Source organism: Aptenodytes patagonicus, chromosome 2 (genome assembly GCF_965638725.1).
Source record: "Aptenodytes patagonicus chromosome 2, bAptPat1.pri.cur, whole genome shotgun sequence".
Lineage (NCBI taxonomy): Eukaryota > Metazoa > Chordata > Aves > Sphenisciformes > Spheniscidae > Aptenodytes > Aptenodytes patagonicus.
Window position 1 is genome coordinate 52,758,750 of NC_134950.1, and position 27,088 is coordinate 52,785,837.

Genomic DNA, 27,088 nt, shown 5'->3' on the forward strand with positions numbered 1-27,088 from the left:
TGGAGAAATTATCAAGACAGATCCAGGCTCTTCACAGTGCTGCATGGTGGGGGGCGGTGTGAAAGATAACAAGATAAGTTGAAACAAGAGAGGTTCCGACTGGGTATAAGGAAAATTTTTTTCACGCCGAGGACAAGTCGGGCAGGGGCACAGGTTGACCAGGGAGGCTGTGCAGTCTCTGTCTTTGAAGGTTTTGAAGACTCAACTGGACAAAGCCCTGAGCAACCTGGTCTGACCTCCTGAGGTCCATTCCTACTGGAATTATCCTACGATCTGTGGATCTAGGGTCTGGCTGAACTTGATTTAAGTTATTAACATTATAATGTTAATAACTAATGCTCATTTGTTAGATTATCAGTGGTAAATGCAGTCAGAAGGGCTTGTCAGACTCCTTTTCCCTGGTTAGATTTTACTTAGTTTCATCACTCTCAACTAGGTCATCTGAAACCCACAACCTTCCTATGTGGTTTGTGATCACAGCTTTCCTACTACAGTGAATGAAGCTGTTACCTTACAAAAAGAAAAAAAGTAGACTTGCATAATATGCTTGTTTAGAAACTGTAGTCAAATGAGTCTTTGGTTTTTCTGGGGATAACAAGAAGGGAGTGATATGGCTCGTTTTGTGCTTTGCAAGCTGTTCCACACTGTACAAGTCACATAGAGTTTCTCACCAGTTTGAATTTCTTCTCAACATTCTGACTGCAGATTTTTGTACCTTAGCTTTCTTCTTGCTCCTTGGTAGCGAGTCAACTGATCTAAAGCTTGCTCTTGCATCTTTTCTTTTCTCTTTTAACATTCTGGGTTGGAGATAAGAATAGCTGGCTCTGCTAGTAGGTATTGTGAATAAGGAGAAATGGTTCTACATGTGGTATTTATGACCTATCAAAAAGAAATGCAGGCAAAGATGTGTTGTGAAATATATTTTAAGCAGATTTGGGTCCTTCCCAGCTGAAGTGGATCAGAGCCACAAAGTCTGGACTGGATCAAAGCTTTCCCAAAGTTCAAGAGTTTCTAGATTTGTGGGGTTTTGGCCAACTCTAGACATAAATTAAACAAAGTTTGTTCTAGCCACTGTTGTCAATGAAATGCCTTTATAGCAACTAAAGATTTGTCCCTGTGTCACTATGACAATTTAATCTGTTCTTCAGCCTTAAAAGTCTGTTTGTTAATGTGCATGGTTTAATTATCTTGCTTAGGAAGGTTTTTGTAACAGAGCAAATTAGTCCTTTTCCTGTTGTAGCTTCTAACCCAGTGCTCAAATTATATGTCTTGTCTTGAGTTCAGAGAGGGGAATAAGTAATAGGGACATGAGATCTGTCTGTAGCACTAACAATTTTATCAAAACTAGCAGTTTCCCTAATGTCTTTCACTAGTGTTTTAAAGCTTGCTGTAAGAATGATTTTAGGGCTCAGTTATACCCATCTGAGGCAGCACAAGGAGCACAGAGGAACTGCTGCTCCAAGTGCTGAAATGCAGCTGATTTTGAGGTAGAAGTCAGTGAATGCTTGAAAAATTCAGAAACGCTATACATCAGTTTTAGAACAGGGATCAAAAGAGACTGCAGGGACAGACATGGATAGGCAGAAAGCAAGAGCTGAACTGGAGCTTGCCTACAAGGGTAGGGGCTGATCTACCAGCTCCTACAAAATTCTCACAAGGTATCTTGCAACTATAAGGAACCATAAATTTACATATGGGGTAGTTAAGAAGAGTCCTATCTATCTGATCGCTAATGCTGCTTCCTGCAGGTGTTTGGAAGTGTTAAAACTACATATTAATCCAGCCCAACATTGCCTGGGTATGAGGGCTGTCTCAATCATATCTTAAGTCATCATAGGTGCAGAAAAGCAGTATTTAATTAGTACTGTGAAAATCTGTTTAAATCCAAGTGTGTGACTCCCTTTAGAAAAAAAGAAAAAAGGAAGTAAGTTAATGTGGATAAAGAATACAGATAGAGACTATTTGAATCTGGACTTGCAGAATGAGATCCAGTGGAAAAAAAAAAACCTCTGGTCACAACAACGGCTTTGCGTTCCCACATGAGCATTTTTCTTGGATTGAGTAGTGCCCTAGATCATCCTCTTAATCTCTCAGACTGACTGGAGTTTTCACCAGCAGTTGGAAAGGAGCAACATTTGAGGCCAGAATATGTTTATCTTGCAAATGAGCCAAGAAAGGAGAACGCTGTAGTCCTCAGACAGCAGCGCAGGCCTCTAGGGAGGTGCAGAGAATCAGAAAATCTGTTTTCCATTTGGATGCTTTGTACCTATGTGACTGATGAGCTGGGACTGAGATCGTTGCCACCACTTCATTTCTTGTTAAGTGTTGATAGACCAATAAACTAACCATGAGATCTGATCGGGCCTGCTTTGCAGATTCAAGGAGACATTCGTTGTGAAGCCCACATATTTGGCCTCCCTGCCCTCTAATTTTTCATTCACTTGAAAACTGGAGCTGGGTCGTAACTTGTTTTTATGATACTTACTTTGGCTGTGGCAACTAAATCATTGTATGAGGTTTTTAAATTCATCCCCTTAATGATTTCCGACAGTTTTCGTGTCAAAGCATTGCTTTGTGCAGAGACAGACGAAGCACAGGTTTCATCTGTGTATATAGTCCTGGGTGATATTTATAGTGACAAATGCTCTCTGCACTTTTGCTGTGAAAGCAAATAGTGTGCGTGTTAGTCGTATCTGTATAGATTCGTGAGAAATGCCAAAAAATCACTACAGTGATCTGTAAAACAAAAAAAATGCTTTTAAGAAGCCCAAGAAATATGGAATGCTTTGTCATAGCCTTGCGCAGATTTAATCCCCAGAAGAGCAAGGATTTGAAGCCGTACTGAGATTTGTTGTTTTAATTTGAAAGCTATGCTAGTATCATGGGGTCATGTACTGGAAAGAAAAACTGGAGATGCTCATATATACAGACAGAAGCATCTGGTGAGAACACTAATGAGCTCTAACAGTGCTGTCAGTGAGTTTGTTTAGATTAAGGCTGCCAATCTACATCTGGTGATGAAACCTGTTAGGATCTCTAAAAGTTAAGCAGCAGAAATAATTTAAATCATGAATAGAAGGGAAAAATGGTATTTCAGAACTTTTCTTCAGCAAGATGCTGGTTACTTATGAATTCATATTCCCGTATCATGTTTAGTGTTATCCCAATAAACTTGTAGTAGGCAATTCGGCTTGTTTCCAATAGGAAGCTATTGAGACAGCTTGTTGTAAAGAGGAAGAATAAATGGGAAAGTCAATGGATTTTGGATTCTCTCTTTCTTCCTCCCTCGTACGAAGAAATGAAGTTGGATAACTGAAATCAAGTTGCAATGAGTTTTACACTGGTTTTCTTATGCGTTGGTTGGAAGAAAATTTAGATTCATCTGATCAGGAGTATGCAACTCTGTATGGCCATCCCATGCACCATGATGTATTCTCTAGTGTGTCTGAACAGTGTTGGAGGCTCCCTGATAACATAAAAGCATCCCCTGACAGCTGCTTTGGTTCCTTGTTTGTTAACTTTAGAAGTGTTTGCCCCAGGTCACCCTATGTTTAATGCTGGCTGCCAGACATTGCGAAAGTTTCAGATGCTCCTGCAAAATTAGAGTATCTTATCCGTAGGTTCTATGTACCTAACTGTAGCCCACTGTACCTATACCCCAGCAGCTTTAGTCCTCCCCCAAAATAAATAACAGCTATTCAGAATGTCTCCTGTAGTCTTTGATTTTATATTTTGTGTCTGTGTATCTGCTTCTTTGGTTCCCATGGTGTCTTGAAGAGAATGGATAGACTAGATCCATCTTCATGTCAGTGCAAAAAAATGGATGATATCCTTCTTAAAGATTGGAAAAGTACTGATGTTTTTTATTAAAGCAGAAATTCTTTTTCCTGCTTCTCATAAAATGGAGAGGCCACAACTGCAAGTCTTCTGGGACTCCTAGCCTGGTTATGCTCACTGCACCTCTCTTCACAGGTAGCAGTTCACGTGAGAATTTTATCTTCTTTAATTCCAGGGGCAAACCAACCAAGAGAAATGAAACGAATTCATGTTTTTCCACATTTTTGCAGTCTTAAAGCCTCTGCTAAAGCATGTGCTCCTATTTGTATATCTCTTAATTCCTCTCTCACTGCTGCTTAGCGTGCAAATGCTATAAAATATTCTGGTCCAGAATGTCAGTTCCTTGCTTCTGCAGAGGGCTCTTTACTTGCAGAAATAAGTGCCACTCTAAAAGAGTCCTGCCATTGGTACCTTATGAAGCAAATGGCTCTCCTTGTTCATCTCTGCCCTAATGGGAGAGGATTCTGGATAAAAAAAGTCTGTTTAAAAATTTTATACGTAAATCATAATCAGAACAAGGATGTGTTTGGTTATCTGGCACTTGCCCACTTGGTTATGTTGTAGACTGAAGTAGTGTCTTCTTTGCAGGCTGCTGTGCTCAGGCAAAAGTGACAGTGAGATTCTTGGCTGAAAATCACATTGCTTTCTTGGCCTGGACCTCATAAAGCTTTATGCAAAAATGTCATAAACTCCCACTGGAGTTCCATAAACACAGTGCGTTTTCATTTGGCAAAGATCCTGCACTGCGTGCAAGGCTGTGTCAAGATCTCTGCTCGCCCAACCTGGAAAAACTGTGCAGCTGCAAGCCAAAGCCCTGGGAGAGAGGGAGAATTGTGTGCTAGACCTGACCAGACTCTGCTGGTAGGTGCTCTCTGTGGCACCAGTGTGGTTTGAAGTGCGTCTCTAACCTGAGGGAGGGAGTTTCCATGACCCTAAAGCTTTCAGGTATGCCAAGAAGGGGTTCATAAAAGTAGAAGTGAGCTTCTTCCATCTACGCACCTTGTGTACTCTTATGCATGTGGATATGCACACACATATGCATAAAGATAATTAAAAATGGTAAAAATCCTTATTGATTTGTGGTTGGTCCTCACTGTATGAAATATGTACATTTATTCTTGACACATACATTTGATTCCCGTGAGTCACCATGGGGACTATGCAAATACCTTGGAAAAGAAAATGTGTTTCTCAGCTGAGCTTGACGAGCAGATAAGGCAATCAGTGTGTTCTTAACTGCATCTTAAGGGTCTATAAAAAAGACCAGTTGCTGAAACCTTAAAAGTATAGGTTTTCAGGTAGTTTCCATGGAGACAGCTTGATAGTTACGTGGTAGCATCCAACACTAATTACACCATATAATTGTTGGGAAGACATCATCTCCATAACAACTCCTTTGTGTGCTACATGACCACTGAGCTAAGTGGCACAGGCTGCCTGGGGGCACTAATGCAGTTTAAGAAAGCTGTCTTCCTTAAGGATAGCTGAGACTTGCTGGAGATTTTGAATCTCCAGGTAATCGAAAATTTTAATATGTACATTAAGAGTTGTTGTATAGGGCTGCAGTTGTGTATCCATTGAAAATGGTAGCTACACAGCTTTTGGGCATGACATGGTCACACAAATAAGTACATAAAGTTATGTATTGCGACTTGGGGGTAGTATCGCAGCACAATTTTCATTTGTGCTCGATAGAATAAATCCAGTCTCAGCAGACATTAATTGATAGGTTGAGCCTTAAGAGATGCTCTGAATTAGTTTGAGTTTGTTTCCTTTTATCCATCATGATATCCGTTTGAAGTGCATCATGTACATTTGGTGTTGTCATTCTCTTGAACGTAAAGCTAACTGCAGAACCACTAGCTTGGAGTATGTCTTTGGAAGGTACTTTTTCACCCCTACCCTTGACAAACTGTCTCTATATACTTGACAGTAGAAAATGACGATTTAAAAGTAGATTTTGTCAAATCTAACAGAATTTTGAATTGCAGAGGATGCCCGTTCATTGGTTCCTCTGCATAATAGATTCCCAGTCTCCGATGTTTTTATTTGGTCTCCTGGAGTTACTTACGTATGGAGAGCTGAGGCTGGGAGATGAATCATAAGTGTGACAAAGAGAAGACAAAAGAACGAGGACTGTGTTGGAAATCGTTTCCATTGCTAATGTACTGATGTAAATGCCAAAATTATATAGGAGAACCGTGCACTATATAACATACTAATGTAGAAGGTTTCAAAGCTAGCTAAGGCTAGGCTTCCAAAAATAAGCAAAAACAGCCATATTCTTCTCCCTTGCTGGTTCCCTGTTCTTTTCAGGATCTGGATCGCTAGCTGCCTTTTTGATTCTTAAAAACCTTCATGGGTGAAATGTCTCCAGACTGCCTCACAAGTCTTGAGCCTGATCATTGACATCTCTGATAGGCACTTGGTGTCACACTCCAGGTTGCTTTCTTCAGAAACTTCTCATGTTAGCAAGGTGCTGCTGTCTGAATGGGTCTCCCTGACTTTCTCTTCCTCTCCCTCCCCAACTCAGAACCAATCTTTGCAAAATCTCAAGTGCGTTCATTTCTCAATCCCACTCTGTACACCTGTTTAAGGATTAGATTTTGACTTTCAACAAAAGTCAGCAAACAGCCATAGGTCTCTGGGGGAGGCAGACTGAATGGCTTATGTCCTGTCCCTGAAATATGTCGTGCTCAGGGAAATCACATAGGCTTCAAACAATCTCAGGAGATGACTGTGAGCTGATCTTGTCCTATCCTATCCTGAGCTAGCCAGCTCAGGAGGAGAGGAAGAGGGCAGAGTCCAGCTTTCTCTCCATGCATGTTGCTATGGATGGTTGTCCTAAGGGGGCAGAAGGGAATGGGTCTTCTTGCAGAGACTTCCCCACCCTTTCTGAGGGTATGGGAGGCTGAAGACTATAGTCAACTATAGTCATTTCTGTTACAGTCTTCCCATGCACGGGACACGCAGGGACCGCTGGGGCCCACAGGGCTAAGTGTGTAACCTTGTGACGTTGCTCATAAAAGGCATTGCTCAAAATGGATTAGCTGTGTTAATGTTTTAAAAAACATTTTTTCGAGCATCACGTTTTTTAAGGTTTCTGATGGAATATTTTGACCTTTTGTAACAGTGAACGGTTAGAAAGCCCTTGGAAAGGTTTTTGGTTTTGAATGGAAAAATAAAACCTTAAAGAATACCAATTCTTCCTTGCAGTCCTTAGCATAATAATAATAGCATGTCAATTTCTTTCCATTACATCATTACTAAAACAGTATAAACACACCAGAGAATGGCAATGCAGAGACTGTGTCTCTGTTATTATTGTTGGGTTGTACGGAAAGGGGTCAGCAGGGAGATACAGTTATCTGGTCTGGGAATTGTTTGTTTATGAATTAGGTTTTCCCAAAGGAGTCGTGAGATGGGAAATACAATAGCAAATGGACTTTATACATGCACAGAAATACCAAAACTGTAAGTGTCATGCGGGAGAGAGGTTGATGGAAACTTGCTGGGTTTGCTAACAGATTTTTTAAAAATACTTGATTACGCATCCCGAAGTTTCCTATGCTATTTTTGATACTAGTGATATCCTCCACAGAGTTCTGAGTTAGTCATGACAGAGAAATGTTTTACATCTGATAATGTTGACAAGGAACATAAGCACTTCAGGTGTTTCTATAGATTTTAACAATGGAAAAATGCATTATATTGCTTTTCACTAAAATATTCCCCTTGAGCTAGGCGTCCTCATTGGTTCTGACAATATCCTTGAACCCTTTCAGCAACATTTGTGCTTTCCGTGTATAAGTAAAGCAGCATGCATGGAATCTGTTCTCTTAGAGCAGTGATACTGGGGGCAAGAAGAGGTTTGAAGATGCACTCAAAAAACACACAGGTCTTGAACTGACAATGGCCTCAATCTGCAGTGTTCAGCCTGAGACTTTCGGGCAATCTAGCATGGAAAGAGCAGTCGCTGAGAATGTGTGCAGCATCCTATCCAGCACACCCTTTTACAGCAAGGTACTCCAGATATGATCAGTTTTGACACAATGGGCCAGTCCCCATCTGGGTCATTTGAGCCAGTTGTGGAGGTGGCTTCAAAGTGAACAGCTGGATGGGTGTTCACCTACCTGATGTCTGTGTGGAAAAGAAAAGTTCACTGTTGGCTTCCCAGGTTGCTCAGGGGATATTTTCTGCTGTCAGTCTTCTGGTCTGCTTTGTGGAGGTATTATCTGGTATAGGGCAACACCTAAGCACATGGCTTTGGACTGAGCGTCCAGCTGACTTTTGAAAAGACATTCAGTTCCTGTGATGCATGGAAACACATTGATGTAGCCTGTAACATATCTGCCTCTGGCCCCGTTTTTTCGCCTTAGTCACCTCACTGTTGAAGTTCTCTTTCAGAAGTTGTGGTCCCTTGAACTATGTTCTTTTGCGCTTTGAGAGAGAACAAACTGACAGGGGTTGAAAGTATCAGCCTGGATAATTTGGACTTTGGTAAGAATTATGAAATGGTGCACATAAAGTAGCTAAATGCTGAAGAATTAGCACAGCCACTAAGTGGTCTATTCTTAAAAATATTTTCTTCCACCACAGTGCCAATGTATTCTGCCTCCAGGAAACTCAAGTCAATTTTCCTCTTCTTCATGGACCCCAACTGCCAGAACTTTACACTCTGCCTGCTAGAACCAGCTTTTTTTCCTCCTGCATGCCAACTGAGCCACCACTGAGCCACTGCTGTGGGAGGTCATGGTCCACCTGTGAGGAGTTTGGAATTGCCTCCTCTCCTGCCTTTAGTCAGAGGTCCTGATACTGCAAGGCAGTTATAGTAAGAGTTCCTGCCTGATCTGGCTACTGTGCCCACCCACTGGCATCTAGCACGTGGGAGGAAGACACAGGCAGATGCTGAGCTTGGTCCTTCCCAAGGAGCCAATTCCTTTTGTGCCAGATATACGTAGCAAACTGTCAGTTTGCCTGTTAAATTCACTGCTTAAGTGTGACAATGAAAAGCATGGTCGTCTTATCTGGGTTGTCAGCCTTCTCTGTCTCTTTATGGTAATCTCTATTTCATGATCTCATAAGGGTTAGATGAGGTGAAGAATAACTTGGCATGCCAAAAGGCTAGCTCTTGCTGAGCTTAACATAAGATGAAGTGTATTTTATTGCGGTATTTTGCAGCGGCAGAGCATTATAACAGCTGCCACTCCCCAAAACTGAAAAGCAATACTTTTCAAATCAGGTAGAAGAAATAATTCTTTAACCCAGTATACCATATTACTGACCAGTAAAATTCAGGGCATCAAACAGAAGATAATACTGAGACAATTGACCGGGTAAAAGTAGAGAGGTGTGTATTTTTTACAGGTTCAGATCTGCTCAAAAGGTTTCAGTGGCTGGGTCGCTAAAATTTCAGCAGAAGCAGACATTATATGGAAATCTTTCTAGGACAGAAGAGGAGAGATTAATAAACTGCATGCCACAGGATGTAAGTTTTGTATCAACTAAGGTCATGGAGCAGATCCCTCCTTTTCTCTGACATGTACACTGACTGCAGACTTGCTGCATTAGGGGAGGATCATAAAATCTCCTGAATTCTCTACCATCAACCAATACTTGATTAAACAAACCCTTGGTCCACTCCAGTTGGTGTCCATGATCCTAATAGGCAGAACACCTCACTGCCGTTGTTGTTTCTGTTGCAATGCTTACTCCATTACACAAATATTTAATAATTGATAAAATAAGAACAAGATGATGAATCACATTGCCCTGTCAACTTCTGAGCTCAAAGGTTTCAGGGGAGAGACTAAATGGCAGGAGCAGTTTAAGGCCTTTGCAGTAATGGGGCAGCATATAAGGAAAAGAGACTCCTCGACAGGCTGAAACGACAGAGGAGAAGTACAGTTAAGCATTATAATGCATGAAGCATTTGCAGGAAACAGGAGGCGTTGGGTCTTAAGTTTGGTATAACCTGGGAATACAAATATATTTCAGCTTTTGGTCAAATATACATGCATCAGCAGTCAATCTTGTAACAGCAAGAATGGACAAAGCACTTCTTGGCAAAGTCAAAGAAAATCAGAGTTATTTGGCCTAAAGAAGCCTTCTTGTATCCCTTGTTAAATGACTTTTGTTGTCCTTGCTTGACAAAGCTTCAGCTGCATAGATTGTGCCTCTCATTTGCAGAAGTGACCTGAACAGATGCTATTAGTCTGGTGCACGTACGCACACCTGTCTGAATCACGATTGATAGTGTTTCCATATCAGCAAAGCATGCTTCGGGGAGAATGTACATGAATTGTGCAGGGTTTTCCCTTTGTCTCCTTAATACAGAACCGGAACAATGAGAATAATAACAGTATCTGCATTACATTTTCAGTGGTCACATTTAAGAGAAATATTTCAATATGAACAGAGGCACTGTTAAAATTGAGTTCTGTACTATAACCACTCTACACTTTATAGGCTGAAGATTGGTGGCACTTCACCAGCTCTCTCATTAGTCTTAGGAAGGGGAAATGTATGTTTTGGACATTATCTCCAGTAGCGGAGGGCAAATGCTTCTTGTTTTGGCTTGCTCTTTGTTATGACAGAAACTCTGATGTTTGTGTTTGAGTTAGGGTAGGGTGGAGTGGCTACTTGATGTCCAAAAAGAAATAGCTACCATAATTTTCAACCAAATTTAGTATTTTACAAGGGGCAAAGAGTTTTGGTGGGTTTTTTTTTAAAGTCTCAGGATATCTTTCACTTTTTGTAGGAAAGCAAAATGAGTTATGATGTGCTTGTAATAGTTCAGTCCTATCTCATCAGTGATGTATGTTTATATATTTCTGTGCTGTATATAGTATGTGTTTATATATGAATGTGTATATAGATATATGTTTATACACTGATAGGTGTAGGCCTTTCTGAAAAGAAAAAGTCTTGTCCTGGTCATGTCTGATCATTTTAAATATGACCATGATATCCTATTTCTCGTAAGAGAATTTTCTTATGCAGATTCTATTAATTACACTCAGTAACCCACATCTCCTTCTTTACTTTCTGTACTTAACTATTGTAAGGTGTCTCTGCCACATAAAATAATTGCTGTATCTTTGTCTGTGGTGGCTCTTGTAAGGTTTAAAAAAAGAAAGAGGCAGCGCAGAACCAAGGAAATCAAGGTATCACCAAGAATGAGAAAGGCTATCCGTTAGCTATACACTAAAATCTTTGTATGGCTGAAAGCTGTAAGACAGGTGCCACATACCTTAAAGAGGTGAAGGCAGAAGTGATTCAGAGGCGAGAGGCAGATGGGCTTTTTTGAGCCCTTTCTGCATTGTAGGATTGGGCTGGGCATACAGCTGGGTTCCAGAATGACCTAGTAACCACAACTTCAGTATCCCCTAATGGCTCATTTTCTCCCATAGCCAAACTGCTAATGAGATGCATACGGTGCAAGAACAATAGCTTGGCCACCTTTGTCTTATGAGGAATAAAAGAATGATGAAGTTAGACAACAATTCAGCAGTTCTTTTGGCATTCAGATGATGCTCAGGGTTAAAAAATAGTTACTGTAGCATATTAATCTGAAAGGATTATACATTAACCCTTGACAATGTATTAATCTGATAAGACAGGATGCTGAATGACTTTAAGGAAGCTGATAGAACCACCTATTGCTTCAGTCTTGCACTTGCAGGATCAGTGTCTTGGTTGTATTGGTCATCACATCCTGGAAACGAAAAGAACATACAAAAAAGCACTGAGAAAAATCTTCATAAGTGCGATAGAAAGTAGAGGATGGATATCTAATTCCCTAAGTACTAGAACTGCATATGAGGGTCTAGGCATAGAAGTGCAGAGGATTATGTGCCCTCTAAATGCATACTAGGGATAATTAAGAAAACTGCTTTCTTATAGAAGTTGAAAAGCTGATATATAGAAATACTCCTCTGCGATACAGAGATTATTGTTTTGGGTATTGGTAAGGTAAAAAAAAAAAAACACCTTAAAAATATCTGATGATTTTGCTAGAGGTGAGCATTTATACTGCTTCTGTTCCGAAAACATTTTAGAGGGCGGGTTGCTGATTGTTTGACATTTGATCTACCCTCCCCCTCTTTTTTTAGTATGATTTATGTTTTAAATGCAACATGTAGCTGATTTTAAGCTGGATCAGAAGTTAATTGCTATGAAAACCAGATAGATTCATTTACACTAGAACTAAGTTTTATCATTATCATTAGGCATTTGACTGCTAAGGCATGTTTAAACACCGGCTGCTTTTGAGTCATAATACACGGAACTAATTGTGTTCTTAAAGAACCCCTGGAATTTACCTTTATTGTTTTAATAATGCCCCAAAAAATAAAGAGAAATAAAATATAAGGAAAGGGCAGAAGAGAGTGACCAAACTTCCTTTGAGAAAAATGTGCTTTAGGGAAGCTGGAGATCTGTGCAGGCATTTAGGCAAATACGAAATAAAGGATCTCAAAGAAATTTACAGCTGCTGGTAAAACTTCTGTGTGGCTGGATCAAAGCTGTGTGGATCATGAAGTTGCTGACTGTCACGGTTGCCATGGTGCCACCGTTGCCATGGTGCCAGCATCACTTACCATTTAAGTAACAAAGCTGCCCAGGCCCGTGCACCTCTTGATCAAGGGTGTGTCAGGGAGGGTTAAAGGGTGTTCTTCCTTCAGGAGAGCTGAGCAGAGTCCACCTATGAGCAATGTGCGCCTAAGTATGCTGTAATGCACAAACTCATTGCACTGTCTACTGATTTCATAGACTGACAGTCTTCAGTTAAGCCTGTCAGGGAACGAAAACCCTTAGGGCATGTCTGCACTTTGGTCAGGCTGTGAGGGTAACGCAGTAGACATGCTCAAGTTAGCTTTAAACCAATGAGCAGAACTGAGAGCGAAACCTGTTTTGCTTTCCCTCTTTCTCCAACGTACTTCACTTTGGATTGTTTCTTTCCCTTGCTTGGGCTGCTCAGCTTTTCAGGCAGGTTCATGGCATTGCTGTTTCCTTTGGGAAGAGCCATTATTCTGGTGGTTCAAGGCTAAAGTTTCATTATTTTTCCTTGGAAAAAGCTGTGCCTCTGCTTAAAATCCTTCCTTGTCGGTGTATTTATTAGTACAGCTCCTTCAGGGAGCTGTATTATCAGCTGAAGCCGCTAGGTTAAGCAGCATATTTTGTCTTGCCTTTTGATTGGTAACAACAGACCCTCAGAACAAAGTTGAAAACTCTCACAGTTCGTTTCAATATGTTGATTAGTACAACTGAATCAGTATCTAGAGGAAGGAGGCTTTACAGGAGAGTTGGTCGGAGGAATTTTGCCCGCATTTGCTGTATCTCTTTTAACCAGAGATTGGCTTTGGCACTTTAAAGATGGTTTACAAGGAGCCTTCAAGCTTCTAGAAATGATCCAGATTGCACGGAAAGCCTTCTCATTGCAATAGGCAATATGCTTGAAAGCTTCCAGGGAAGTTTTTATTTCCGTGGTAGATCATCCCCAAAGCTGCCTTGAAATTAAACAGTTAATGCTAGTTTGATTTTGGTCTGGTTCTGCGTGCAGGATTCATTCAGATACTGTGCAGGATGGAGATCTCCTGTGCACAGTATCTGCAGCTGTTAACAGTGCTTTATTTTGATTGATGACCATGGGAGAAAAATAGTATATTCTTTTTTTTTCCTCCACATTTTCTTTGTATTTAATTTTTCCCTGCCCTATTTACAAGCAATCCGGTTGTACTTTACTTTACTTCATTTCTAAAGTAAAAGTCCTACCCTACTTTTTTTGTGAGGGAGAATGTGTACCATGTTTGTCATCTTTAGCAGGGATTTTTGCTGCCGACTTATGGCAGGTTTCCAGTGACCGTACCCGCCTTCCACAATCGGTGAGCTTACTGGTGGTCATTGGTGCCTCTCGTCGTTCATCGCTGACCCTCTGCAGTTTGTGAAGCTTCACAGTCAGCACCTGCTCTACGAAGATCTCCTCTCAAGGCTGGGTTACTTCAAAAAGGCTTGTCAGTACACGCTGGACCACTTTAGTCAGGGTTTAGACAGGGGAGATCCAGGTCCCTCGGTGTTCTTCCATGTATTTGGCTGTCCCAGTCAATGCCTTGTTCATCTGTTTCTGTAGCTGCTGGATCTCTCTGAATCAACGTATTCTTGCTGATGTGCAGAGAAGTTACCCATCTGGCAATGTTTGGTTGCCTTAACTTTAGATGTAGCAAAGCAGAGGAGAGCTAGATAGAAATGGCTTGTAGTCCAGCTGAGATGAAAAATGTATGTAAACAAGGAGGAATGGTGTTAATAGCTTAGAAAATTCATGTGAATTAATGAATACAGAAGATGGCATTTAAAGATTAACTGTTCCTTTTTTCCTGTTCTGAAGATTTTTGTCTCATTTCTACTAGATCTCCATACCTGACATAACATTTTGTGTGCACATATGTACATATGCTTATTCTCAAGTAGACATATATACAAAAGAGATGTAACTCTGAAATCTGGGAAATTATTTCAGCGCCCTCCCTCAAGAAACAAAAGAGTATGTGTTGTTACTGATGTTTGCCTGCTGTAATTTTTGCCTTTTTGGTAGTACTGGATTATCTTGATGTAGCTGTTTTCAGTGGCACTAACAGTGATCCATTTCCCTGGTGATTTTTGATGATTATCTTAGCAGCTGGTTAAAACATGCAGAAGAGGGACAAAACAAATATTATGTCTATAAAAATCTTGACATTGCTTTAATTCCACCAGTAGAATGAAAACAAAGGTTACGTACATCAGAAGCTTTTTCCTGATGTTTTGAGAAGATGACCTGGTGATAAATAGAATGATTTATTTTGAACAGTGAGTGAACTTGATGAGCCGTTTCAAAACACTGTATTTGGAAAAAATGCGCGTTTTTGTAAGGACAGAGGTTTTGGCAGTTTGGGGAAGTAAGGGTACAAGGACTGGCTCTGTGTACACAAACTAAGGAAAACTTTTGTAAAGTATTCTGTGTTCACTTACAGCAAGAACTATGACATTTAACTTTCTAGCAGTTTAACAGTGAATTAGAGGAAACATACTTTTTATATGGTGTGTACAAGTATAGTTGTAATATTAACAAATCACAGTCGTGCCTGGACTAAATCCCCCATATCTTTCCATTCCAGATAGGAAGATTAAATCAGAATCTAAATTTTGAAAATGTCCTCATCCGTGTTCTTGGCTATATAAACAACAAGTTCCTGAACACCTCCGAAATGCTAGATATTCAAAATCTACAGCCAGCTTTTGCAGCTTGAAAATCTTTCTCTAAAGTAATTGCGAAGTCAGGGATAAAAGGTGATAGCTTGGTCAAGAATGACACATTTATCTAGCCAGTGCTAGCTGGTTTGAACTGATTGAGAATTGACACCGCAGAGGCTATGGGATAACCACAGCTGATCAGTGGAGAAGGCAAGGCAGCAAAGAATGCAGAGTCCTGCATTTCTGTATCTCCCAGGGTCCAAGTTTCTGCTTTGTCAAGGACGGGGAACCCTTAGGATGCCGTGTCCTGTCTTCAAGCCACGTGTCAGACCTACCAGAATTTTCTGATGTTATGTGGTCAGGAAATAGATCTAATAGGGAAGCTGGCTCAGCAGTGATCTTGCCTGTTCTTAAGGTCCTTCAGCAAAGAATTCACCAAACAGTATTTTTTTATTTCGCTATCTATAAAACTAAATTAATTTCTAATTCTAAATTAAGTTCTAAATTTTTTTCTAATTTTTTTAAAACAACTTTTATGAAACGAATTTTGCTTTCTCTTCTGAACATTTTTTCTTGTCTGACCATAATGTGATTAGGAGAAAGGAGAGGATCATTCATGTCATGAGTTGTGTAGTTGTCTGTCTATCAAAGTTCCTTGGGAACTCTCTAAAGCTAGTGGTAGTAGTGCCTCCCTCCACTCATGAATCACTAAAGCAAATTTACAAATGCAAATGCATGAGAGCACATTCTTTCCTAGGGTGATTTTACGTGCTGGATTTATCCCTACTGTCCAACAAGTTCTTCCACACATCAGGATATTTCTGCTTTATGAATCTTAGTCTGTTACCCAGCACTTCAATGATGCCATCGTTGTTCTTGTTGCTGGTAATTCAGCCTGATAAGGAGCAAACTCTGGACCTGTGGAACTGACTCCCTTCTTCTCTTTGGATCCTGAAGTTGGGCACTGTGTTGTCCTCAGAGCAGCTTGTTAAATGTAAATGATGATGTAAGCGGTGCACGGGATGTTGCATGGCATCCGAGCCTGTCTGGTTCCCAGAATGATGGGAATGCCTGAAGTTTTCACCCTTTTTTGTGGGGAACCGAATCTGGGAATCTCTTCCAATCAGGAAGGAGTTTGAAACTTCTGACTGTCCCACTTCTTGTGGGTTAGTACTCTGGAGCTCCACATCCCTCTGCTTTGCCAGGCTGTGGTGTACCGGTATCCAAAGCTCAGCCTTTCAGATAGGCATTTCACCACGGAGGAAACACAGACTTTTTTCCTACTAAGTGATTCCTCATGATCCTTCCTTAAAGCTTCACCATAGTTCATGCCTTACCAACTTCTGATGGCCATGATTTCTCTGATGCACAAACCCTAGAGCTTTCGCATGCCCGGGGTCATTAGGTGTAATGAGTTCAGCCTCTTCTGTTTCTGTTTCAGTGTTTACAATAAGCAGGTCTTTCCTATCACTGACTCTCCTCGAAATATGTTGCTCTTATTCAGAAACTGGAGCAGGGATCTCACAAGCTTTGTTTCCCTCTTTAGGGACCAGGTTGTAAGGTAACAAATTAGTCTGTATTTCTGTGCTGTCCCACCCGTTCTAGGTGCATCCAACTCCACTTACAGTACGAACTTGTAAAAGGGCTGCTGTTTTAAGACCCTTCTCTGTGGCACAGTCCAGCCACAGGGCTGGGTTGCTCTCTGTTTTCTCTCCTGGGTCTTGTTCGCTCCCCGTACTAGAGTAGCTATGTAAAGAAGTCCCATCTGTTCTGTTTCGTTATCTAACTATTCAGGCCAAATCTTTGTTCCGGCAGTCCTGCAGCATTCTCCCTGTGCTTGAAGCAATGCTGCTCTAATCTTCTTTCTTCTCCTTCCTGGTGGGATCTGCAGTCCTAGCTCAAGCAGGCTGTCTGCATTGCCATAGAAGCTGTTTCATCTAGGGTAAGTTGGGCCGGGCTGATGAATTTCTGCAAGTTGTGTCCTCCAGAAGTGGAGATCAGCCCACTCTCCTCTGATGCACAGACCTCGGCCCAGGTAAGTATCCATCACAAGGATACACTTATTTCCGTCAGTGCTGATACACATTGTGAAGAGCTAGAACTGTTTTTGATTGAGATAACAAACGCACTCTGAAATGCCAAGATTTTTGTTTATAAAATTACTTGTAAACAATTTGGTGATTGGAACTATAGAAATAGTTGAGATCAAGGCAAATAGGTGTTAATAAAGTGTTCCTTTAAATGGGTCTTGTTTCCACGGTACAATGGAGTGACACATTAAATTTAGAGTGCTTTATTTTAAGAAACAATCTTTTTCCCTTTTTTTTTTGTGCAAGGAAAGGTTTGAAATGATTTCTCAGGAACGATTTCAGTTCACATGGAAATGTTTTGTTAAATGATGCTAACGCTTGGATTTTTTCCCTAATCACTGAAAGCTGTGTCAGAATTTTGTAGAAATGTTCATGGTATGAATGTTTTTAAAAATAGCTTTTGGTGTACTGCCTGGTCACAGTTCCTCTAAGCAAGTAAGTAGGCACAGTCCATGGAGCTATTCCTGTTCCTAAAATGGTTGGGGTTCAACCATCCAGTCTGTATAATTTGGTAGAATCAGTGACTGTATGTCAAAATCTTGGGGACCTTTGTTCAAAATATGCTGGTTATAGTTAATTAAAATTTTCCTTTCCACCTCCTAGTTTTAAAGATTCAGCACCAAAATATATTTGGAAATCATTAACTTAAGTTTGCCCTTTTACTTGCTTTCTTTTGTCTTGCAAGCTCATTCCTTTTCTTAAGGCATCTGAATGCCTAGGAGGACAACTGTGACCTTTAAAGTGAAGAAAGAGATATTACTGCACTTAGCGTGTTGTGGTTTGGTTTTTTTAAAGGACATTCAGAACATCAATGTAGGTGGGTTTTTTTAAAACTAAATGTGCACTTAAAACACTTCTGAAAATGCTGAAATGTACTTGAAGGAAAATTACCTTCTGAACTATCCTAGACTTTGGATTCTTCCGCTGGAACAAATTATATGGTTAGCTTCCCTGAAAACTTGTTTTTCATTTTTAAATATGTTCCCCTTTTAGATAAACAATCAAAGGTGGATGTTTTAGCAATGTGTTTTCCTTTTGTTTCAGTTTGTTTTTTTTCTTCCACACGCTACTTCATGTGCTCTTCCAACCCACATTTTGTTTCTCTTTGGCACTGAGACACTCTTACGTAATTTTTCAAAAATACAACAGTGTTCTGCTGTAATAGTCCAAAAGGCTACAGCTTGCATTTTTGCAGAGGTTTGGGATGATCGCAGTAGAATGGTGTATTGTTTTTGATAAGGCCTGGTTTTGGAGGGTTCTTAAATGCCTGTTTCTCTGCTGTTGGCCTCTTCTCAAGTTGCTAATAAACAGGACTCTACAAGGGAGTGGGTGACACAACTTTAACTTGTGTCACTTCTCAAATACAGCACTTCAGTTTCTTTCAGGAGAACAGCTTAAAGAAAAGAATGCTCCATAGATACCACAGCTGCCATCCTTCATTAGTTCCTGTTTACGTGCTCGGTAATGAATATTGTGTATTTTTATCTAATAAATTAGTATTAGCCTAAGGTAAGCTTAGTGCAGTTAATTCTACAATCGTTCACAGGTTTCTCATGTAAATGAGAAATAGTTCCTTGTAGGTCAGCACAGCTGCTGCAAGGTGTGTAAGGGGAGAATCCAACCTGCTGGAACAAGATGTGGATGTATTTTAGAGTGCTGCATTTGAACTGACGGATATCCAGCCTAGGAGCTGTATTTAGGTAAAGTGCATGAAAGATTCAGCTCCTGAATGGTTAACTTCCACTGTTTGGAGTAGGTGTCAGCTCTCTCTGGCTGCAAATGACTATGAGACAGGCCAAGGCGTGACCTGAATTTGGATAGTTGCAATATCATGTTCTTGAGGTTCAAAGAATAACTCTCAGTTTGTGACTTTTCCTTCTCCTCTGTCAGTCTCTTTTGGGTACCTCTATTTAGTCATATGTTTGCTTGTATGTATACATACAAGGCTGTAGGGGTAGAGCTGATACATATCTTTGATTTTCCCCTGGCGTGGGAGCTCACTTTTTCTGTTAGCCTGGAGCTTTACGGTGTTGCCCATGTTGTACACTACTGTGGTAGGCAGTGTGCAAATACTTAAGTCAGATGACTGAATAGTTTGTATCAGGAGGTATGTCTGTGGTTGTATTGATACCAGCAATTTGATTGCTGTGTGGGAATGGAGTGGATCTGCAGTCTTGTGGTATCCTACCTGGATCAAGTCCATCTCCTGCCTCATTCTCTCTGCAAGGTGCCTGTGCTATAGGCAAGTGGAGAACCGTCAGGGTGTTATTTATGGTAATCTCTAGGAAGAAAAAAGCCATCTCCTGCATCCCTGAATCTCCCTAAAGTAGAGAACATCCCCAAATAGGCCAGAGGAGACGCTCACTGCATAGTCCCCGTTGAGCACCACCGCTCCTGTGTGGTGCTTACTGCCGTTGCGTGGTCTCACTGCCAGCTTTAGATTATTGTCCCCTCTCCAGCTACCTCTTAGAGTGGGGCTGGAGAAGTGACGTACAACCATCTCTTCTTCATCCGCTGCTGCTCGTGATCCTGCAATGATTACACTCGGGGCAGATTCAGAACTCTGCCTTTTAAAATGCAGCCATAACAAATGTAGTGGGTATTGATTAACAAACTGTTAGTCCGGGCTCTGGTGCACAGAGCCTACTCTAAAATGGCATTTGCTTCCCTGCTGCACATGTAGTAGTGTTTTAACAAGTAATAGATTACGTAATGAAGTTTCTGCTGTCTCCCCTGGGAGTCAACTAGACAAACAATGATTAGGAAATCTGAGCTGATAATTGTTTAAATGTTTTGTTTCTTAATAAAACATTTGTTAATGTTGCCCATCCTTGGGCAATTTTGTATTATCCTAAATAGTTCCTTTCATTCCTCGGTGCTTGTGTTTCCCAAGTATTTGTAAATCACTACCAAGTCTTCCTTTCCCACAGGCATTGCTTATCCTAACTGTTGACTGAAAATCAGTCCCTCCATCTAATGACTCTGTCGCTGTTCTCTGAACTCTTTCCATTTTACATTCTCCATCTGGCAACAAAATGTCCAAAATTGTGCGCAGGCTGCAGATGTGGTAGCTCCGTAGCTGTAGAGGCAGGCATCTCTCACAAACCATTGTATGTCGGGATCTAGCTGTTTCTGGGATCAGTACTGTGAAAATATGAAGTAATTTGCCCCAAGCTTCTCTGCCCAGGACACCTGGGTGTGATGAGAGATTTGTAATATAAACCTACTGAAGTTGCGTTGTTTTTCTTTACTCCATACCCTATTCCTTTTTTTGGCTTTTCTACACCCGCAAACACATTTCAAGCTCTCATTCTCCTCAGAAATATAAGGCTTTTCAAGCCCAGGATCTGACTGCTCTCCCCAGTCTGCTGTCGGCAAATAAAAGCTAGCAGGTTTCCAGGCCAGGCCAGCTGGGATGTGCGATAAGGGACCCTCTGCTCTGGTTCCCTGCCCTGCCTCTGCTTTGTCCCAGGTTCTGTAGGAGTCAGAATTGAGCTGCCATGCGTGACCGTCACACTATTTTCTCTATTGGTTTCCCAGCCTAATGAGCAGCATGTTTTGCATGTGCTTTCCCAGCAATACCCCACAGTCAGATTCCTGCCCTAAGCTGGCTGCGCAGCTCTTGTGTCCCTGTCTGTTGGGTCTTTTTCTGCTGTTTTTTTTTCTGGCCTGCCTCCCGCTGGCCAGAGGGGAAAGGAGGTGCCTGTATGTAGTCTCTGTACTTGCATCGGGAGGAAGGTTGGGCAGGAGTTGAAGCTCCACGTTTAGCAATGCCTCACTGTTTAGGATAGACTCATTGGGTTTCTCCTGTCCATTGACTATCTATTTTAGGTACTGCATCTAATGGTTAAGAAAACAAAGGGAAAAAAAGAAAAGAAAAAAAATATGACTGCACATGCAGGAATTTAATTTCAGCAAAAGTATTTCAGTTTTCATTTGTGGTATCACAGGTTCATGAAGTGGTTTTTTTTTTCCTTTCAATTTAACAGGTTATCACCGCTAGCTTATCACCGTTGTTCTTTGTCATGACTGCCAATGTACTAACAATTTCTTGGTAAGTGCCTACCTCAGCTTTTTTCTTAACAGTAAAAATGAATTTCCACACAGTGCGTCATGTGGAAATACTTTTTAAATGTCAAGTTCTATTAGTGCCAGTAATATTTTGCATGTAAGGAGAACCAGGTGTGCAGTGATGGATGCGGTACAGTAATACAAAAAGAAGAGTGTTTCTTCTGCCTCTGTGGGAGAACACGGACATTTTGGACATTAAGCCTCACCACAATTAACTCAGCATGTTTTACAGCTAGACAAATGGATGCAATAGGCAAATAAATGACCCATTCAAAGTCACACTATAAATTAGTGGTGGAATTGGAAATAAAACACAGGAGTCATGGTTTGGTGACAGCACCTTATTAACCAATAGAGTGCATTCAGGTTTCCCTAACGCAGCGTGTACTGTGAATGCATAAAATGAAAATAGTAGAAAAATGAAATAATGATAACAAACTTTTTCCAAAGCTGTATCTGGATTTTGTAACATGTGGCTATGCATTACGGATCACCTAACCTGAATTTTTTAGGTAGTAATATAAAGGATTGGCATGCAAACTCCTTTGGTCAAAGACAATGTTTTTGGCCTGTGTCTGTACAGCACCCAGCAAAAGGGAATCCCAGCCCATGGCTGATGCTCCTAAATGCTTCTGCAATGCAAATAGCAACTAAGCATGGGGTTAGGCATGTATCTCTGAGGGCAGATTTGTTGTTGGAAATAAAAATCTGCTTACGTTTGAAAAGCTTTAAGCTTTCTTTTTTCCCCTCACAGTTGGATTGCCATCCTAAAGATTCAGCTCTGCACTGAATGGAATTAGCATATTCTTTTTTCAGGTGTGATAAAGAAGTCACAGGAAGGAGAATCTGTTTAAACTAGCCCCATATAAATATGTGTGAATATGCGTCCCCATATGTATGTTAAGCACATGTAATCTCAAATACTAAAATAAGTCGTGTAATTTTTTTTAGCTCTTGGGATATGGCCTATGTGTGTAAGAGGCTGAACGAATATCAGTGTACCTAAACCACTCCTAGTCTAGACCATTCACTTGCCATTCCTCACCATGTTTTACATGTGTTTGTGCAGGTCTGTCATGTGCGTGCTAGAGGTAGGCTTTTATAATATGTATGTATTCACTGACATGTATACTAAAAAATCATGTGTACCTTTGTTAATGTGAGCACATGGACCCATACAGTTGCACACATACTACATGTCCTGTATGCGCTGAAAGTAATATAAATGATGAACACATCTGTATCTGTGAAAGAAACTTTGCTTTAGCCCTTAGGCCATTGTTATGCTTTGATTGTCATAATTCAAAAAGATAACCATTTCTTTTATTTATTTATTTATTTGAGTTCTGTTGTTTGTGCATCAGCAGTGCCTTGGCTTATCAGCAAAGCTCTGGAAATAGTTTGTTAGATGGTAGCAGCTGCAAAGCATTCATGAGATCATTAATCACTGAGTTTTTTAGTGTTGCTCCAGTGTTGTCATGGACAATATCGTATGTTAATTTCTGAGTGATGGGCAAATGCAGTTAGCTGTCACCCCACAATAAACAGAAGCCGGAGGATTTGCCAGATGGTAAATTGAAGGTAAATCAAGGGTTGGCGTTTAGCCATGTTTTTTGCTCTGCTTCATCTTGAAGTTATAATGATGGTTTCTATTAGCCTAGTAATCTGGATTGCATGGGCATGTGGATACCTGAGATTTCAAATCCTTCAGAAAGGGATTCTTCTTCTCTGATGTAGGACATAAGATATTAAAGAACAACTTAGATGCAGGCACCTTTTTACAGAACAGGGCTGTACAGTTTACTATCTTTCGTACAGAATTGCCAGTCTAATTTTTAGAATGATACATCAGAGATAGGTTTCTTTTTTAAAGTTTCTGTTAAAAATGTAGAAAACAACACATCTATAGAAATGAAAAAAAAAAAAAATCGAGTCATTTCTAAGGCTCTGTTGGTCTTAGGTCTTCCTATATGCAGTAGGTTTTTTTCTTTAGGATAAAGAATATGTTATCCAACCTTAGCTTCCAAAGGAATTAATGCAGAGGGCATGTTTATAACTGGAGCTGAAATCCAGGCAAGACATGGGGGTTAACCCTCTCCAGAGAAAAGTGCTCAGAGGATGTTAGTGATTACAGGCAAGCAGACTCATGTGTTTCAGACCTTTTTGAAAAGCTTACAGCCCTCACAGCCCTTTGCTCCTCGTTCGTAGTTCCACATCCAAAGGTATTCTGTCTCCACAGTGGACTGTCTACAGACTGTCTGTAGCACCTACTTTCCAGGGCTGTTTACTGTGTAATTGTAAGATACTGTACTGTTGTTATACAATGTTTGTTCCTCTCAGGAACAAGGGCAATTATGTGATTTTTAAAACAACTTACCAAAGCTAAGATTTAAGTGAATGTAATGCTATTAAAGACCAGAGAGCCTTCAGCTTTACATGCTTTTTTTTCCCAGGGAGAAAAAAAAAAAAGCCCTCTTACAAATGAACTTAACAGAAGTTTGTGTTGTTTATAAAGTTCATTGAGGAGCTTTTCTGTTTCATAAGCTAACTAAGCCATGAAGCTAAGATGAAAGGTCAGTACACTTAGCTTTGCACTGTTATAAGAGGGGAGACTAGTCGGTATCCTACCGTATTCCTGTCAGCTATGATAGATAGCAGAGGAGATTTGGGGATTATTAACTATTGCACGGATTGAGTGGGTTGATAGCTTATTTCGGTGAATGGTTTTGTTTGTAAAACCATTCATCCTGATTTGGAGCCCTGCTTTTAGACTGAGTCTTGGAGAGAAGCGTTAGTGCCACCACTGCACTGTGAGCAGCACAGGAAGGAAGCACTTGGGCACACATGCCATTTCGGCTGGGGCAGGTTCTTTTACCAGGTTCCTCACAAAGAGAAGCAAACATGGGAATTTCTACCGGCCTCGCTATGCCGGTGGGATCTCCCCAGAGCAAAATTCTTTTTGCCCGATTTCCTCAGTCCCCAAAACCTAGGCTTTACATCTCCTCCTGACTTGGTCGAGTGGCAACTTTTCAGGACAGAACGCAAACAGAAATTGCAAGGGGGAATCATTAACCTGATGAGGTTCAAACTCTTCTGCCTTCCTTTCCTATTCTTGCTAGTGTATGGGTGTGCAGCTGTTCTTGTAACTAGGTGCAACCTTCTCCATCTAGATTTCTGCCGGTGTATTTTCACGTGAATACCACCAGCCCTAAAATATAGGAAGGGTAGTTTCTGATGAGATCAGTTAAATAAGACATTTCTGGTTTCAGCCTTTTCTTAGCAAGACGAATGAAAAAATCGCCTGGGTTACTGTCTCTAGGTTGCAATGTGTTTAGACAAAATAATACCTTTCTCTTAATGTTGTGCTGTTTGGCATTGTATCAAGTAGAGGGACTTGCCTGATGCTAAATTTGTGGTATACTTTGTTTACAGCCTTGTGATCGGTGGAGTTGGAGAAGCTTTGCTTGTTTACACTGAAAGGACAGGCACATAAAGAGGAACCAGATCTCACCAGCTGGAAAAGAGCTGACTTGCAGCCTAAAGACCCTATCATAAATAAAATGCGGCAGCAGGAATGAAGATGTGCAACCAAACACAAGGAAAGAGACCTATTGTTTTTTTATTAGGAAGGAAAAACTATGCTATTAATAGTGCTGGTAAGAGAGCAGCATAGTTGGCAGGATGGTTAGGAGCCTTTGCCTCAAAGCACAAGACAAACTATTTCTGATTGATGTGGTAGAGGAAAAACTGCACTGTCTCATGCTGATGGCTCTGCTCTCTGCTCGGTGAGAACCTCTCAGAACCACCCTCCTTGCACAGGGAACTGAACTCAGGAAAAGCAGCATTCCCCACTGGATGTCGCCAGGTTTTTTGTTGGAAGCTGACAGCAGGTTGTACCAAACAATGTCAGAGCCCAGATCCTGCCATGAATTCAGGATCAGGAAGAATGGATTTTGTCTCCAACTGTTCTGTAAGCAGCAAGCTCCTGCACACGAGTCTCTAGTCACGTCGTCTGAACTGGCACGGTGACCGAGGCCATGGGGCTTCTGGAGATAATCCCCTTCTGGAACTGCAGCGGGTTGACAGCTTTGTAGAATGGGGAAATCAGCAATAAATCTCAATATCTGTAGTGATTGCTCTTTGTGTATTTTTTTCTTCTCCCATTCTCCAAGATTTCTTTTGAACTCTGCGAATTTTTGTCGGCTGGAGGGGGTGGAGGGACTCATACTGTTCCCAGCAGTGGTTTGTCTCTTAAATTATTGGAAGAGGCAACAAAGATTATGAACCTTGAATGAATGTCATAAAGAGTATAAGGCAATTAAACTGAAGAGTTCTTAAAATAATTTCATTTCTGGTTGCTTAATGGCTGTTAGAAATTAGTCTTGATATATTAGTGCCTGGGAAAGCAATCTCTGTGAAAGTAATATTAAATGATGAGTTGATAATATTGTGGGCAAGGTCTACATGGTAAAAGGAGCTTGATAACAAATCTTCAATGAGGAGAGGGACTTGTCTCTCATGCCATTAGATATGTAAAGTGTAGTCCCTTAATCTAAGTTGATAAAGTTTCCTTCATAGTCAATGGAAGGAGAGGGGTGCCCTCACAGAGACGATTCTTCACGAATAGATTGCTGTGTTAATGTGACTGAAAGACCCTCTGGAAGTGCTTATCTCTCTGTAGATGGAAATTAGGTGACTAGTCTAGACCAGACACTTGGCTTTTAGAAGGTTACAGTTAGCTGAGATGTATCTGCTTCAATCTAACAAATTCTACCAGATGGGTTTTAAAGTGTAGCTACATTTTAACTTCAAATAAAACACCTTAGTTTAACAAAGAAGGTAAATTTTACAGAGGATTGAAGTCAATTTCTATGACTGGAGAGTTTTAGGTAAAGATTAGTTGGTTTTCAGAAAAAAATGCTGCAGTTTAAAAAAGAGAATTCCGAGACGTACTCTGGCCTGTATTGTACCTAAGCTTGTCCCAGTTAATCGCAAGGGGTCTGTTTATACTGGCATGTTGCCTATGTATGTTGGGTCATGCTCTGGCTTGAGTTTGGAGTGAGCCATTTTCTTGCCAGGCAGTAAACGTCAGGTTTGGGAAGAAAGGAGGAGAGAGGGACAAGCATGAAAGAAACGTGCTTGAACTTGAGCACTAGTCCTGAAACCAACATGAGTCACATGACACGGGTAGTTGAGCCCATACTCATGCCCAGTGAGCCAAGACACAGCCAGCTATGGACCCCCACGGCCTTCCAGTCTGTAAATTCAGACAATGCTGGGAGTAACGGCTGCAGCATGCTGGCTTTCCCCAGACAACTAGCTCTGCCAGCCAGTCGTGGCAATATGGTAGGATCCTTGCCATGCCAACTTTCTGATGATTTTGAAGTGACTAGTGACCCGGGAGACCTCATGAAAGGGTCCTTGTGTGATAGCTGAGGTTTTGCAATCATGCTGGAACCTTTGCTGGGGGAAAAGCTCATTGTGTACCTCTCTTCTTGCATAACTCTCAAGAGTAGGCTGCAGTCTGGATTTTTTTTCTTCCTCTCTCTTGTCTGTGCTGTTCATAGCAATGTGCCAAAACCCAGAACACCCATTCGCTTTCTTGCTGGTGGTCTCAGCGGAAAGCCAGTGGCCAAATCAGCAGCCGGGGTTGCTGTAGCTCTTTGGTTGCAGAGGGCATGCTTGGGGCAGCGGCGGGAAGGTTGTTTGGCTGCAGCAGGCATTACGTTGTCTGGGCTCTGGGGGAATTCAGTCTCTGCAGCTGCTGAATTATTTATCTCCCTGCATAGTAAGTCCACTTCCTTTTTATTTAATTTCATGCATGTTAAACAACACTGAGCTGTTTGCTTCCGGTTTCATTT

At 41.0% G+C, this 27,088-nt stretch overlaps 1 protein-coding gene across 7 annotated transcripts in view; it reads left to right on the top strand.

Annotated features, from left to right (window-relative positions):
• The window catches only part of SLC35D4 (solute carrier family 35 member D4), a 58,845-nt gene extending 33,489 nt beyond the window's left edge, over positions 1 to 25,356 (top strand). For 2 of the 7 annotated variants that reach the window (XM_076329839.1, XM_076329841.1), the window contains exons 14-16: positions 21,146 to 21,210; positions 22,297 to 22,318; positions 24,660 to 25,356. In XM_076329839.1, coding sequence (XP_076185954.1) covers positions 21,146 to 21,210; positions 22,297 to 22,318; positions 24,660 to 24,704 — 132 coding nt within the window. In that variant the 3' untranslated portion in view covers positions 24,705 to 25,356. Of the gene's footprint in view, positions 1 to 18,541; positions 18,618 to 21,145; positions 21,211 to 22,178; positions 22,259 to 22,296; positions 22,319 to 22,687; positions 23,119 to 24,659 lie in introns of those variants that run through there. The other 5 variants (XR_012994620.1, XR_012994621.1, XM_076329842.1 and 2 more) reach the window with 5 other exon arrangements.
• Positions 25,357 to 27,088: the final 1,732 nt, after the last annotated feature.